This window comes from Orussus abietinus, unplaced genomic scaffold (genome assembly GCF_000612105.2).
Source record: "Orussus abietinus isolate OABI.00-Male unplaced genomic scaffold, Oabi_2.0 scaffold206, whole genome shotgun sequence".
NCBI classification, from domain to species: domain Eukaryota; kingdom Metazoa; phylum Arthropoda; class Insecta; order Hymenoptera; family Orussidae; genus Orussus; species Orussus abietinus.
In genome coordinates, this window is record NW_019394356.1 from 73,336 (window position 1) to 90,070 (window position 16,735).

Sequence of the window (16,735 nt, forward strand, 5' to 3'; positions counted from 1 at the left end):
TACAGGTGAAATGAACGAGCGATAATAACAATTTTATTCGAAGCCTTAACAGCGCGATTGATCGTTCGTGAAGTCGCGCGAGTAGACCCTTTAAGCACCGCCATTGTTTTCACGTAGTCTCAACGAGTATCGTTACCTCTTCGCGCCACCATTCGAAGTTATACGCACGACAAGCGCATTTGCCGATCGAATTATTTACAGCTTATTTCACATCGGTTATAGAGGTTTTCGCCTCGTAGCCATTTTAATAGGTAACGAATATCGCTCCTCCATCTTCACCGAGGTCGGACGTCGAAAGTTCTTGTCCTCTTCTCACGTGTCCAATAGAAACGAAAAAGAAGATACTTGGTCCATAAACATTTATTCTTATCCATACATAATTGAACTCCTACATAACTAGGATAATTATGATTTGATAATTTAAAGTCGAAACATGGAACAGTCAGCTTCTGCCCAGTGACAATCGTTCCTAACCTGAAAATGAATTTCCATTAATGATTAGTCCTGGTTTACCCACCGTTAAATATCGAAGTTCATCCAGAGAGAGGAGGGCTTCGCCTCTCTTTGCTTTCCGGTACTCGACAACGCTTTCTTGCTCAAGGGCGATGCATTTAACCAAGCAGCGATTCTTTATCCGGGAAAGCGAGCAGGGCGGAAGAATTTACGTAGCACTTAATCCCACCGCTTAGAGACCTCGGCAATATCACCCTACTTCACATTCTCGGCGGAGGTGCTCTCGCCCCTCTCGCCTTCTCCGCTTTCTCTCGCATCGGCTTTCGTTCTTCTGCAGCGTCTTGCCTTCTTCTCCCGAAGGGGCGACCCATCATCCCGCTAGAGTACTCGCCGGTCTCGTAATTCTAGCACTTCGGGTGCGGCTAAAACTTTACCGATCGAGTCGCGTTCTCGCAAAGGGCGGCAGCGATAACCTCTTTCATGGCCTCGGGAGGTTGATTTTTTTAGCAGTTTCGAGAACCACGGAAGCTTCACAGAATTGCATTTCTCCACGTACTGCCCATACTGCACACCCTTAAGGTGATGCGAAAGACGCCGTGAATCTTAATTTTTATCTGTAAAGTCCAATTCTATTAACCGATTTACCATCCGAAACGTTATTGACGTTCGTATCTGTATTGAGAGCGGTGTCGTACGCCATTGATAATTGTACGGAATGGCATACGCTGTATGTCGTATCATTAAGGTTTTTGCCACCAAAGTGAGGACGATGATTTCAACCGCTAGATGGGTCATGTTACGGCTGGGATAATTTGCGTGTTCGATTTATTTGAATTTCAGGCTCGAGCACGTCCGTGCCATCTACCGCTTTCGAGCAAAGTTTGTGGTGAACGCGTAGCCTCTGTTGGTAACGATGGAAACTGTTAAATGTCTAATCGTAATTCCTCGTTCTTACAAGTTTTTCCAGTCAACGATTTCAATCCTTCTAGAATAAAGTTAAGAGTTCTGAACATTTGATAAAATTGTAACAGAATATCAATATTGTATAATTTTTAAACGCAACTTAACGTGGATGCTTAACATGCGCATACGTACATTTCACAAAAATTCTATAAAACAAAATGAATCTATTATAAAATAAAATACTGTTACGCATATCAATAACAAAAACAAATCCCCTCTTCAAACGCTGCGAAAAAGTTTATCGGGAGCAGCTTTCATCCTTCATGTATCGCCCGTTTATGTACGAGGAAATCTACACATACAGATCATCCGCTTGGATAGCGCACACGAAAACGAGGTGTGGAACGAATAACTTTAATATAGCTTTACAAGCGTTACAAAAGAGACCTAGAAACGAGTTACATTAAAACTTCCTTCCATTCCTCAGCTATGCCGATGACTGGTCGCAGAAGCGGTAAACGACCTAAATCGCAACAACCGTACCTCGGGCACTGGTTGAGGAATTTTTCTACCCACCAGGTAACGATCTCACAGAATCTCTTTTTGTTCCACCTAGTCCAGGAAACCTACTTTCTAGGGCAGTGCAAAGGTAGAACCGTGCCCCAGGCAAAGTCACGGAATGAGACCGAAAAGATCCAAAGGCCGCTTTGTTTTTTAGAACGCAAAGCTTCCAGATGGAGTGGCTGGATCGAGGATTCCTCTTTCCCCCTCTTCTTAACATGACCCTGTTACTTTCTATCAAATAGGTAGAAAGTAAGAGGCCTCGCAGCGACTCTCGACGACTTCCCATTTCGGTCATAATGTCGTAGAAAAACGTTGGAGGTTTTCGACTGCTTGACGACAGTTTCACTGAATTCTGTCTCCGGTGAGAATTCTGTCGATATATCGGTGATTCCCTACGCTACCAGGAGCCACCATTGTGCCATGATCAAACTCCTCCTACAAGGCTCAAATTACCTTGGGTCGAGGAACTACAACATTAAATTCGGAATATCCAATTAAGAAAAAGTAGATGGCCAGTCCAGGAGAAATGGATTCCTCGATCACCTGATAGAACATTGGACGTTTATCTTTTACAATCTCATATTGCTTGGACACCCATGGTTCATCCTGTACTCCACGTAGAGCATACCGGTGTTGTGCCAATAATAGAGAGCTAGAACAACTAGTGCATGCCACCACTGATGGGAGGAGCCAACGTAGTCCACTAAACCTTAAACCAGAATTTTTTTGAATTAATAAAACGTCTTATAATAGTAAGGACTACTTCACGGTGATTGAACTACCTGGGAAGAAGCGTTCCGGAATTTTGCTCAGGTAAATGAGGAAAGCTCCGCCACTGATGGCGTACATCCCCAACACTCTGGGAAGTAACAGTCTAACCATTGGGTTTTCAAACCCACCCATGGCAAGAGTCCAGTGAAGTGTAGGCAGAACTCCGTATGCTGCCCAACTAACGAAAACGATTAATTTAACGTTCCCGTTGACGTTCAATTTCGGAATTTGGAGTATCATTGCTATTATGAATATCAGCAGCACGGTTATCAAGTAGAACTGCTGAAGCTCCTGAAAAGAGAATGATAATTTTCTTAGTATTCTCCATTGTTTCTATCATGTATTAATGATGTAGTCCAAATTTAACGTAAGTTTGGATCTTTGATACAATTAGACTTTGCTATTCCGATCGTGGTCTACATTTTTTATTCAACAGTTTTTATTGTATAATAATATTGACCCATTATGCTGGGGGCAGGGAAAAGTTAAATAGCAATTGCTGGTAATTGTTGAGCAAGGTACTCACTTTATGACACCAGAAGGCATAATAAACTCCGGACATGTAAATCGCTAGAAGACTGAGAGCAATGCCGAACAAGTCGAACGACAAGTAGCACCAATAGTCCTTCTCGCTTCGGCAAGAGAACGTGTGATATAAAGAAGACAGGATCATGCACGCCTAAAATGTAATCACACATGAGGTTTTATAATTAAACTCTAATATCACGGTAAAATAATGTTTACTTTAATTATTCCTCACTTGGAAGCAGATTAGCAGGAGTGCAACGAGCATTTTGTCCCCAAAAGGTGCGTGGATGTTCAACAAGCAAAGATCGTACAATGTCAATCCGAGGAACAACATCCATCCGAAAATATGACTCCAGATGTTAATTGTTTCGTTGGTCCACCAGAAAATACTACAATTTACATTAGCTTGATAAATATATTTAATTTTATTATCACCAAAAGTGATATTGTCCTAAATGAAGAGGAAAAAAAGAGTAAATAAATGTCAGGACAAACCTTTCTATGCATAATTTCGTTGACAGGTATCCCCGGTAGCCATTACGAATATAAGGATTGAATTGAAGATACTCAGGAGCGTCTTGATACGGAAGTAATCTCCTCATTTTTTCTTCCTCTTCCAAGGTAATTTCTTTCTTGTCCTGCGAGCTTGGGAATTCCTTCGAGCACTCATGCTGCTTCTAGAAAATGATGCAAAAGGTCAAGAATTGCAAGGGAAGACTTCAACATTACATGTGTACTTATTTTACAACCATGCAATTATTCCTCTGCATCAGAATAAAATCTTAATAAACGTGCATCTACGGTACAAAATTAAAATTTGTAGAAGGTTCCATTCAAATGAGAAATGATAAAACCCGTCGATCTGCATATCACTCCCATATTAATAAACTATTCGTTATTTAGAATCCTCATACGCAAGGAACGTCATAGAGTCATTGTTTCGTTAAAATTCTCACAATGACAGTCGCCATTTCACGGTTTTATGCCAAGCAAATTATCTAAGGTCATAAGACTGTACGTGAACCGGGTTTCGAAATCGTTTTACTCGTTTTCTCACTTTCAGTTCCGGCATGTCTCCCAATTGGAAGCGTCGAGACGAGTAAACGAAGAATCTGCTGCAAAGCGTCGCGACGCCTAATTGGAATCGCGCTCCTCAAGGTGCGACTTCCCGTAGCGACATCATCGAATCCGATCGAGAAACTGTACGCAGAGGAGAGTTTCCGATACTCTTTGGATTCATGATAGAAATAAGGAGGTCAGTCGGCCACAACGGAACCTGCCTTTCGACTCGCCATCGCTGAGGTCTTTCACGCGAGAAATTCACTTCTCTCCCGCGGCTAGCGAGTGAGCAAGGATCAGTCATCAAGTTCATCGAAAGGAGCTCAACCAGTTAAAAGATCCTTTTCGATCATGAATCCGGTGAAACGTGCGACGCACAGATGTTTTCTTCGAGAACTTTTATTACCGCTCTTAGAAGCATAAACTTTCGTTTACAATTACTTCCGAATAAGACTTCTTGATAGTATCAGAATTATTCGATAAATGTGTATCGAGTTGTCCCACAAGTTCGTGCCGGTCTTTCTTGTATTTAAACAAATGGGTTTTAAGATGTAAAATTCAGTGATATTGATAGGTAATACATTTTTCTTTGTTTTTCAGGAGAATGTCCTAACGTTCGGGCAGTGTTTCGGTCCTTCGCTTAAAAAAGGAATGATATGATACTATTTGGAATACTTAAACGACACGAAGTCCTGGGCCAACCAAATATATTTTCTTCTGATTCACAGAAAAGAATTATACTAATTGTCCAACAACTGACGAGCATTTACTTAACATTCTTTCAATACAAGTTGATTTAAAAACATGCAATTGTTAACGGAAATCGATTTCCTGGTTGATCTGCATTTCAAGACGTCGCGGATTATTTCTTCGCTCCTATTGTATTCCGAACCTGTGGGTCACTTTGCTTTGAATAAATTTTCATAATGTCCATTGCGGACGGCTTAATTTTCTCGAAGAAATAAATAAATGGAATTTAAGATCATTGGTTAGCATAAATACCGTAATTTCTGCGTTGCGTTAGTAGTTAAGCAACTTAAGTACCTAGCTCTGGTGTTATATTTTTTAGCTGGGATTTTCCATATATTTGCCTCGCTATTTACGATTAACGTGTAAATTAATTTCAGTTTTGTCTCCACGGAAGTGTTGAAAAAAACGTGGAAAATGGTCAGGTAGCAAGTTCACCTTTACCTTCCTTCCTAAACATACACAAACTCTTCATCACGGAATCAATTAAAAACGTGCATCATTTCGTGCTCTGAGGCGATAAAAATGTAGTTTACGTTTTCGCACTTTCTGATTTATGGAGAACATAACTTTCCTCTGCCGCCTAGAAACGCTTTAATTTCCGGATGTTCGAGTTAAGCAGCAGAACTCGGTTTTTCCTCGACTATACTTGAACGCTTTCTCAGGAAATATCGCACCTTGAATTAAAATCGAACATTACGCACATAAATCGATCGATCGATTACTATCTACAGGTTATAAAAAAAATGTTAAGTATTTCTTTCCGCTGTCGATTAGAAAAGTAAATGACAAAATACTCATGCAAAATACCGCAATTCGATCCTTACGTTCGCTTTAAGTGGCAGGGGAAAGGGTATTAATTGCACTTTACTCGATATTATACTTATCATAATTTATAATGATAAACTTGTAAACCATTTTACATTGTAAGATAGATATTTAGCGTTACTTCTGTTCACTGACCTTGACAATAAGTGGCCTGGTGTTTTCTTGTCCCAGTTGGGAGACTTGCTTCTGGTGAGAGTTTCCATTGAGAGAGTGGCCATTTGAGGATTCAGCGGAACTTTCGTTGCTCACCTCCTCCACGCCAGCCAGTAATTTCATCATTGGGACTGATAATCTCCGGGTGCTGCACCTAGGATTTTTAATACGATCAGAAGATCACTTCTGTACAGAGAAAATGTCACGACCTACTAATGACGTCCACCAAGGATCTCTCTTTTTATCCAATTTTATCCAATTCTACCCAATTGCCAGGATAATTACGCACTAATTGCAAATCCTCCCCAACTCCTACAATTTTGCAACGTTATTTCCACTCCTTGTTACGTAACGATTTCATATGATGGATCATCGCATAACGCGAGATCTGCATGTACAAAACTCGCGATGTCGGTTGAATCCAGCATCTAAATTTTGTTTAAAATACAGTGAGCGATATACTTAATCAAAATCCTTGATACTATGCGTTATCGAAATTATAAGAGAGATTTAAAGCGTGCTTTATCGATTTCAGGTTCATCTTGTGTTATCGATGTGTTGTGTTACTTCTGCTTATGTTATTTCTGCAAGCTATCTCGTAGTGGCGCGTACCGCATCTGAGGTGCTCTCGAATGATAATTTAAATCGTCTCTTTCCATTCAGGACGGATTACTTCATTGTCGCATCAATAATCGCTCGAAATCACGAGCCTTATCAAATGCTTCCTGCGTTCACGAGTGATAGCTCCTCAACTCATGAATAAATGCGATTAAGAGAACGTGACGCCGATAGTTTTATAAATTCTATCTCGTGTCAATATTTAAGGACGGTTTTAAAATACTTCCTGGTTATAAATTTATGGGAAGATTTTCCGAAGTCACGAACTTTATCAATCGCTTCATTCGCTCACGAGTGACAACTCTTCAACTCGCGAAGAAGTGCCGCTATAATAAGGGAAGATGATAATTTCATGAGAAGTTGATAATTTTATGAACATCCTCTCGCGTCAACGTTTAAGGAAGATTTTTAAATACTTCCTAATTACAAATCTATGAGAATACGTGTTAATATTGTTATGTTGAAAATCCAGCATCGTGGATTAACGAACATAATAGCGTTCGGTGATTAAGTGTTCCGTAACTCCGAATTGTAAACTCGAATTGAAATTACTAATCAAACTTATCAGAAGTCGATATTTCATCGACCAGACGATTGTACCTTTCTTTATGTTTGTTTTCTGCAGACCATTATTACGAGAACTACGTAACAAAGAAGCTTTCCGGAGAATCGGGTCCGGTACTTCACGTAATCGCACTGCACACGACGTTTGTATTTAATAATTTCATATACATGAGCCTTTCTCGGCGGTATTACGTCGGTAAGAGGTGCTTAACATGAGAAAAAAAAAAGTTCGTCAAAGAACCTTCAAATGTACTTTCTAATGAACTGAATAAATAAAATAGAAATATTACAAGCCTTGCAAATATTAAATGTTATTTCCAAAGCTGTCCGTGCCGTTAGTATTGTTTTGGATATTTTAGACATTAGTAGTTTCTTCTATTATATTAATGACATGTTTATGCACACACGCATGTATCTCATAATGACCTAGTCGCCCCTTTTCTTCGTTGCTAGATATCAGATCACTCTCTCCCTCCTCGAGCAGATCTCTCGTGTCCAATTTACGTGAAAGTTTGGAGAAGCAAAGTCATTCTTCAAGGTATGCTGACCGTTCAAAATCGAGCGTCGCCGAGAATGTTTCGTTCCAGTAAAGCATTAAATTTCTCGACGAAGTTGAGAAAACATATTTTTAGGCCCGATTCCGCAAACCTTGATTAACAAGTTAACCCTCGGTTACAACAACTATTGGGTTTACTGTAAAAATAGATTTAATGATCAATGATTTAATCCATTTCGGTGGAACCAAGCCATTAGATTTGCAGCAAATAATTCCATTATACCGGTTATAGGATTACTTCTGGAACGGACGAATAATGTTCGGAAATTCCCGAGCCGAAGGGAACAATTTTTTGGTGCACAGGACATGATTATGTTACAAATTGGAAAAATCTCTGCCACAGTTTAAAAAAAAATGAGATTAAAATTCCACCATGAAAATCAATTTATTGCTTCGCTTTAGCAGGATCTACATGTTTGACAGGAGAATTCATCTGCAATTCATACCATTAATAACGCATACCTTAACGACACGTCTTGAAAAGATAAGCACATCTTCATAACAATAGAAAAGTTCATAGACGGCCCTGTGACCAAATGAAAACGGTGTACCTTCGAAAGTTAAATTTCATGTAAAAGAATTTATTCGTAAACAAGGCAAGACAAAGTTTCAGTACTTACCCTACATGCCATCGAGTGATTGATAAAAAGCCGATGAAAATATTTTAATAACTGCGTTTTCTGCCCTTCCAATTAAGCGAACATATATTTTTTCTCCTTTTACTTTCCATTGCTAATTGTTAGGAATGGATTACATTGACAACCGTGATTGCTGGAGACGGTCACTAACCTCGGGTCTCATTACTTGTCAGGGTAATTAGTTTGAAGCTTACCTCGGAGGAGCAAAATTGCTTCGCAGGGCCTGCCGTGGAATGAAATCCCGAAGGTCCTTGTTTCCTTATTTCTCGTTACTTTTCCTGAATGTCTACTGGAAGGCTCGCATACACCACGCGGTTACAACGCACCGGCACCGCGTAAGCATATCCGAACGAGTCGAAGGCGGCGTCGACACTGGACGACGTCGAGCGTCTCTTTCGCCGGCCAGCTGTTGACCAGTTCGCGGAGTCGTGGAACCTAAGTCACAGTACGAGTCTACATGCTCTGAACGTACAGAGGTGATCATCTAAGGTATACCATACCTCCAAACAGCTCGGGTGGGAGATACGACTCGGTACAGAAATTTAAAAACTGATACTATTTGCTAAACAAAAAAAAGTTTTTTTTTATCGAAAACGAAATTTCACGAGCACCGTGTTCTTCCTTAGGGCCTCCATAATCATTTGTTGAAGTTTCCTACGATTCGGTGCATCCGGTTTGGAGAAAAGTTTTATATTTTGACGTTATTATATATACATATATAATGACCCTTTCATGTTACCTTAAACCCATGCTCTAGATAAACCTACGAATGCCTGTAGAGGTACAATGATATTCAGAAATTACAACTTTTACTCGTAGAAAAAGAAAATTCATTATAAAGAAACATCGTCTTCTTTAACGAATTCTCTGCTTCCGATCATTAATTACCCCGGGATGGAAGTCAAAGTACATTATGGCATTACAGGGCGATACCCCAAATGGTTAAGGATTAGAGAAGGGCCCAGCGGCAGGTGCACTCCTGGTGGAGGAAGGTGTGCCCAGGGGTACGATAGAGCATTAATGACCGGCTCTGTACCTGGTCGCGTTTGGTACCTACGCGCACCTGGAGGATGGTCCCACCTGACAGTCGAGACTATCCCCAGGTTGCGATTCCGCGAAGACTGCAGGGGGGAGGGAGGGGAAGGAGATCGACCTCGTCATCACTCTCACCGCGTATACTTTTGCGTATACTCGCTTCTCCTCGCTGCTGGCCGCTTCCACTTGCGGCCATCGCGCGTCCATTCTTTCGCTCTCACCCGGCAGCAATAATATGCGCAAATACCTTTTTCCCAAGAAACGTCGAATGCGCGACGCTCGACAAAAAATCTCGCTTAACCTGTCCATTAACATTGGCGTCAGTGACTGAAGAAACGTTTGCGCGGCAAACTAGAGACAAAGTTTCGAGCCGATTTACATAACTTACAATTACACGCTTGTTCTAGACAGAGTTGGAAAGTATATAAATATGCATACGCAATAGTTTGACTGAAATGGAAAAGTGCAATAGTTGGTTATAAATGTGTTCTTTAAACGTTGATAGCGTTATCATTTTTCGAAAAGGCCTACGTCCATCGGAATGGTTTCCACGTTACGGCATAGAAGCAGTTAATGCGCGGTTTTGCGATCAGTTTAAGGATGTTTTGAAGACTTGTTACCGCATTATGATGCTATAAACGTTTATTCGTATTTTATGTTTCCAAAGAGTCCATCGTTCCTTTGCCTATAAGGGTAAAGTAATACTCACTCGTCTTTACGCCGAATGTTTATGTAATTACTAGCGAACTGTTCTTTTTTTATTGAGTGCGTATTCGCAGATCAAGAAAGACATCACATAGGTAATTAGTAAATAATTATGAAATCGGATTGCGTTTTATAAACATCACTTGACGCGAGATTCTGATATTCCTGCGGATAGGGAGTGAAACGTCTTGGCCGTTACGTGGACTTTATTGTATAAAGGACTAACACTAAAATGTACACAAGATAAGTTATGAAAAATGTTCATTATTGCGATATTAATAATAATTACACATGAATAATTCATTCTCTAATAAATGGTGAACGACGAGTAATCGGGGGGAGAGAAAAAAAAAAGGTTTAAATACCCATGCCGCCGCGTTTGCTCGCAATTAAATTACAGTAATACAACGCTCGTACGTGTGAGGCAAAGTCGGCACCGCCGAACCACCCGCTTTACACTTTAGACAATTTTAGTCCTTTCTAGATCCGCATCTCGTCCACCAGCTTGCCAATCGTAAAGCACCGACCGAAGGTACGCTCGCTGTCGAGGCAACTTCCGTAAAAACCTCCGACATCAAAATCCACGACTTATAATCTTAATGAAGTGACCATCCGCCACGGCGAGTCGGATCCGCGAAAAGTGCAATCGGAAATCCGAAATCAGGATTCGCAAAGACCGAGATCTTGCCGAAAATCTCTTCCAAAGGGTCGTCCCTTCGTCCTTACAATCGCTTCTTACAACTCTACCTCAGGTGTTCGGGAATTAATCGAGAGTACAGGAATGATCCTTTACAACCACAATATATTGCGAAATACAAAGGTTGAGAAGATCTGACAATTAAAATGACGAGAGGCCTGTGTACCGTCGACCGTGCCGCCGTTTTTTTTCTTGCACGCCGCGAGTGCTCCTTCACCTAATATTGTGGATGAAAGGGCTTAATCGAGGAGTGGGACTACAAACTGTTAAGGGGCCCATTGAAAGTATAGAGGTTTCGCACGCTTAACGTAGAGAAAGCAATTGAAAGATGATCGTTTGCAACCGGCGAGTTCCTGACTCGCTGGACTCGACGCTAATTTACATGTATTAGCGCAACTAGCAATCCACTATTTGGACTCAGCGGTCGTATCCGCGGGGTTCCTCTGCCAAATGGGAACTCATCTGTCCCTGAACGACGTATAAGATACACTAACATGTTCGCTGTTGATGCAAATTATCCCCAGGGAGAGGTCCTCGCGGATACGGAGCCCGAAGAAGCACTTTTCGACTTCTAGTTCCTCGAATTGTCTTCAATGCGGAGTCCAATTCGACTCCCTCCTCGTAACCGCAAAAAGTGACGTTTTTCACTAATCTGCCACCGCGGCACGTTTTCGCAATAGTTTCCATAAAAGTTCCTACCGCTAATGCTATATCCACATCGGAGAACCATTTACTTTATTCGACATTAATTTTCCTTCACGGTCTTACATTTTTATTGATATAATATTTAAACGCCTGGCCACGAAACGACTCGAGACTTAAACGATCATTGGTTGTAAAGATATCTTAATTTTAATTCCGTTCATAATTTTCCTTCCAAGGTGTATTCCCGATAATACTCCTGTTGGTTACTCTTTCGCGAGATAGTATTCGCTCGCAACCCCTACAAGAAATAATACCGATGTTTCTGCACGTTCCGTTTCCATACGATTAACGATAAATGTTACTCCAATGTGGACATAGTTTTAAACATTTTCCTAACAGGTAGTTTCATAGGTGGGGCTAGGTTGAAACGTCGATTTCAATAATTCGCATATCTGACCACCAGCGCGCTTCATCGGCAGCAATTGTTACAATTGCTCATGAAACGAGCTAGCAGCGAGACACCAGGCTGACATGAACGCGACTTGCTCCTGTTCATAAAAAGTACTCGTCAGGGACATATATGCGAACAAATCGGACCCGTTACTGCGACTCAACAAACCACCGATCCACCTGGACACCCTAAAGTGGAATTTCGCAAAACGCTTGCGCTTTTCACTGATCAGTCTTGGATGGCAAACGTATGGGGCAAACATCGAGATGTCCAGCCCCGCTTTAACGGCCACGACTCAATTATGTTATAAATGTAATCCTAACTGAGCTAGGTTTCCCTTATGACAAAACACCGAGTAACGTCATCGCGATCTTCCCGGTAAAACAAGAAAAATACGTAACACCTCCGCCAGATCGTACACAAGTTAAATCATAATCGCGCAGCCGCCGCCTTAAAAACGATAACAATTAAATCTCTAACACCGCGAGCCTTTCCCAAAGGGGTGTTACGCGTTAATTCCGTCAGACGGGTGAGGATTTTCAATAATCAAACAAATCGTATAGGTACAGTTTCAGTAGTATTTATATCGAGCCCAGTCTTACAAAAGAGTGACCGCATCGTATCAAGGGACGGGCAAAGATCGCTCGGTTACGTTTAAAACTAACAAGTCGTTACGTTGCCGGTTCTCGGGGTTTCCTTTTAACATATTTCCCCTCCTTTTCTTTCGACCTCTCTTCGCCGGGAAAGTAGGTACTCTCTATTAGTGTCGTAAGCACAATCGATAGAAACGAACGGTTATTAAGTCGGAATACAAATCCTACCTTCACTCACCTAGGAATACCTTAATTTCAGTTTATTTATGAAAATCAAAGCGGACATGTCTGTTTCTGGTTGTTCTTTTTTTTTTTTCTCTTGATTCGTATATATTTATATATTTATATATATATTTATATATAATGTCGTGTGACCACCGTTAAAATTGCCTCGATTGCCAACCTGGCGCCGTCTTAACACTCGCAGGGCTACCCGGGCTACCCAGGCCGGAGGGAACTTCCGTTTGATCGCGACTTGCCCGAGTGCTCTACGGGCCCGAGTTGCGGCGTAACTTTAAAAACAGACGAGCCATAGCTAGATTGAATCGGTGCTGATCGATAAGTGGCATTAGGCTGGGGCTGCTTGCTGATAGAGGTGGTGTTCGGATCTTGAAGTCAACAGAGATTGGCGCATCACATGGCATATTTACGCGTCCACTCGCGTGCCAATTCGTTGTATTTCTCCCTGTCAGTTTTGTATATCCTTGCTATTTCGGGCACCAGAGGGTCATCTGGGTTTGGGTCGCACAGTAGAGAGCATATTGACAGTAACACTGGAAACATGTCAAAAGTGTTCCCCGTTCCATGACCGGTTCTTTACAACATAGATCGTGTCCAACAGACGAGCGGTCCTCTGGCTTTGTACAATTCTCTTTGGACACGATCACCCTTGACCTTCCGTTATCGTACGATGTATAAGCAGAAGAGTGTTTAAGACTTATTGCACGGTAGAAAGAATAAGAGACAATGTAGTACGTTGATGAATCGCGCTAACGACGGATGAACAATTTAATTTATTCACTCGTATTGTGAATGCCTTTCTATCGTGCAAGTTTGAATGACACAAATGGTTATTATTTTATGAAAGACTGGGAGTATCCTGATTTCAATTAATTTTCGACAATTAATGATCGTATAGACATTTATATGTCAACACATCTTCCAAGCACCGAGCAGAAGCGATTTATAAAATAACTTTTAAGAAAATGCATGCTGATACGAAGCAAGATAACTTCACTAGAAATGACTTTAAGAACATATTGTAGCAAAAAAAATGTACATACCTTTTGAAATAGTAAGAGCTGGAGACCATTGCGATCTTAGTATGTCCAAACAAATACTTCCGTTACTATTAATATTAGGGTGATAAATTCTGGTTGTGAAAGCAACCTGGACAGAAAATATTAGATGAACATCATTATGTGTACAAATTTTATAAGACAGTATAAATTAAACGTACCTTCGGGGGTTTAAAGGGATAGTCTGTTGGGAAGTGAATAGTTAGGAAAAATACTCCTCCTTGGTATGGACTGTCAGGCTAAAAATGCAAAAAAGAGAGTTATATTACGTACATTCTAGAAATTTCAACATTGTATTGATAACGATACAACTAGCTGTAGCAATAAATATTCTCATTGTCATTCAGTCAAGAAATTTTTACATTTTCTAGACCAGATACAAAACAATGTGGGTTTATTCTACACGCGTCAATTCTATTTTTACAATTTTCGTTATTAGACTTCTAACAGTGGATACATAATACATTCTCATGGCTACTAAATGTTTTATTAAGCAATATACTCACTGGTCCCATAATAGTGGCCTGCCAATGGAATACTAAAAGAAAATACGGTCATGAGTATGAAGCATACGATAATCACTTATCATTTATAAACAGAATACAGAGGATTCATAATATCGACTTCCACTTGACAAATTATTGTGATAGTATGAACGACAGGATGACTTATCATTCCATATCATTATGTATTAATTAAGGCAATAATAATTTATGACGTATAAAGATATTTTTCTTGTATCGTATAGCAAGTTTACAAAATGCTACCTGAGGTGTGATAAGTTAACTGAAAAATTTATTTTGGCTTAAGGTCAACATCATTTGTATATACTAGCGGCTTTATACACTTAATAAAGGAGTATAATAGGGAGTGGGAAATAACATTTTTTCGGTGTGAGAATGGATATCATGAAAATAATGATCAACGGAACGGTAAAAAATAGAAATATATCACAAAACTTACAATCATCTCCTACAGGACCAGCCGAACACTGTGCGGGGGGATCCCTTCCAAGATCCTGAAGTTCCTTTAAGAACACAAGGGTTTACGTTATTATATGCAAAATAAATAATTATCACAAGACAAATACAAAAAGAATAAAGATTTAATTAAATAAACTTTACGTTGCTGAAAACATTGTTAATGAACAGAATTTCACTAGAAATTTATATTTCATACCGTTCAATTTTACTTCTCTATAAGCTATTGGTGTGTTACATCATTTACGTTGATTACTAAATAATATTTACAAGTATAACATCTTCTATCAAGAATGAATTAACAAAATTTATTAAGTTTAATGTATCATTACACAGATAAAAAAAAAACTGTACAGAGTGATGATTTGAAAATATACGTCAAGCATATAACATGGTTTATAGTCACTACTAATTGTAGTTTTGAAAGTATTGGACAAAAAATCAATAATCATTCAGGTAAAAAAGGGATGTACTTTATATTAGATGAAATCAATATTTTGAAATCAAATATCTTACGATTTTAACACTTTCTACAAGTGTACGCCGTGAATACATGTCGTTAGTCACTACCAAACTATGACTCGTCTAAAGTAGAAAACTGTCATGTGATTGCTCAAAGTTGATCAATTGAGCAGTCATTAACATACAGCATATAGTAGATGATCTTTATCACAATGCTATGAAGCGATATAGGCCCAGATTGCATAAAATTTATGGAAATACTAATTAAACAAATTAAAATACCTTGTCCTTCCACTTATGTTACCAGCAAATGGTAAAACGTGACATTACTCATTTCTATAAAGTCATTCTTCGGTTTATCAAACTTCAAAATGCTCGCTCAACCTTTAATAACTACTATATAAATATACACAAAGAACAGGATAAACTTTTAACAAATTGTACAAATAGCTGTTCAGAAGCATTAGGCATGAAAATGGAGTCACAATCGACTCGTTTCAATTAGTCGACAACTACGAAGACTAAATGCTGCAAAGCTCATCGACAAAACTTTCCCCGATAGATCGATAAGAAATCAGCTCCTAGCAAGAATTTGTACAGAAGAGAATGCTCCAAGGAAATTTCAGTGATTTTCAAGTTATCTATAGACCCGATCGTGTATATATATAGATATATGTAACCCACGGTTTTACGTTACTTCCGGCTATTTATCGGACAACCTCAGTGAATTTTTCGTGATTTCACTGTCACCTTGGGCATGACGAGTGACAGGAGGTAGGCGCTTCGAGGACGCGAGTCCTGTTTTCCCGAAAGATAAGCGATTTTAGGAGGAGCGTACAAAACTCGGCGGTATGCAAAAAAAGGGGCTAAAAGCCAACATGATTTTCAATGCAGGTCTCACATTGCTACACTGCAAAATCGTTAAGGGCGTTCAACCGAACTGGACACACGCCACATCGACACCCGACGGACCCCGACAAGTTTCGACGCTAACTGTCCTTCACGTACCTTGTTAATTCGTTTTAAAGCCATTTGATGGACTGTGTGTTGATATTAACTACCCGAAAACCAGGCAACGAAACTCGCTAGCCAAAGATCTTTGATTAGGGATTGCAAGATGGCTGCTTTCTAAACGTCGTTCCACTACGTGATTCAGCCCGGAGCCCAATGGCCTTCCTCGAAGTAAACCTTCTCCGACTGTAGAATATCAACTGACTAGAAATTAATATCTCGGCTTCAGAAAAAGATTTATCGTGATAACGGTTTCTTAGAACTTCGTTTAGCGTATTATATCATCCAAGCCTTGAGCTTGAATTCAGGTTGGAAGTCACTACGGATTTCCTTTTATCGACGATTCCACCGTATGGTGGAATTTTGGTTCAAGCTTCTCCGTCCAGATGGCGGAAGGAAATCGACACGCAAGTGGAACAAATAACCGGTGATTTTACACCATATATGTCTTTTTCTGTACCGCTACTCATACTTTA

At 40.0% G+C, this 16,735-nt stretch overlaps 2 protein-coding genes across 2 annotated transcripts; both read right to left on the minus strand.

The window, feature by feature from the left end:
* Positions 1-1,475: 1,475 nt before the first annotated feature.
* On the minus strand, positions 1,476-8,758 carry LOC105697757 (progestin and adipoQ receptor family member 3). The gene is made up of 8 exons (XM_012421380.2): positions 8,577-8,758; positions 5,989-6,160; positions 3,715-3,896; positions 3,452-3,608; positions 3,218-3,370; positions 2,703-2,982; positions 2,464-2,629; positions 1,476-2,387 (listed from the first exon to the last, which is right to left on the minus strand). The coding sequence occupies exons 2-7, from the start codon at positions 6,130-6,132 to the stop codon at positions 2,490-2,492; spliced, it is 1,056 nt and encodes a 351-aa protein (XP_012276803.1). The 5' UTR covers positions 6,133-6,160; positions 8,577-8,758; the 3' UTR covers positions 1,476-2,387; positions 2,464-2,489.
* Positions 8,759-10,310: 1,552 nt separating this feature from the next.
* LOC105697713 (ubiquitin-conjugating enzyme E2-17 kDa) lies at positions 10,311-16,436 on the minus strand. The gene is made up of 6 exons (XM_012421306.2): positions 16,257-16,436; positions 14,770-14,833; positions 14,313-14,344; positions 13,968-14,045; positions 13,792-13,897; positions 10,311-13,281 (listed from the first exon to the last, which is right to left on the minus strand). Exons 1-6 carry the CDS (start codon positions 16,278-16,280, stop codon positions 13,142-13,144), a joined length of 444 nt encoding a protein of 147 aa, XP_012276729.1. The 5' UTR covers positions 16,281-16,436; the 3' UTR covers positions 10,311-13,141.
* Positions 16,437-16,735: the final 299 nt, after the last annotated feature.

What these genes read in the sequence shown, in the direction of transcription:
- LOC105697757 (XM_012421380.2), bottom strand. Translation starts at nt 6,132, where the DNA reads ATGATGAAATTACTGGCTGGCGTGGAGGAGGTGAGCAACGAAAGTTCC. An exon ending in CCAGGCCACTTATTGTCAAG is followed by an intron (nt 3,897 to 5,988) that starts GTCAGTGAACAG and finishes ATCATTTTCTAG; the next exon opens with AAGCAGCATGAGTGCTCGAA. An exon ending in TCCTGCTAATCTGCTTCCAA is followed by an intron (nt 3,371 to 3,451) that starts GTGAGGAATAAT and finishes ATTACATTTTAG; the next exon opens with GCGTGCATGATCCTGTCTTC.
- LOC105697713 (XM_012421306.2), bottom strand. Translation starts at nt 16,280, where the DNA reads ATGGCTTTAAAACGAATTAACAAG. An exon ending in TGGTCCTGTAGGAGATGATT is followed by an intron (nt 14,345 to 14,769) that starts GTAAGTTTTGTG and finishes ATTTTCTTTTAG; the next exon opens with TATTCCATTGGCAGGCCACT. An exon ending in AGGCCACTATTATGGGACCA is followed by an intron (nt 14,046 to 14,312) that starts GTGAGTATATTG and finishes TTGCATTTTTAG; the next exon opens with CCTGACAGTCCATACCAAGG.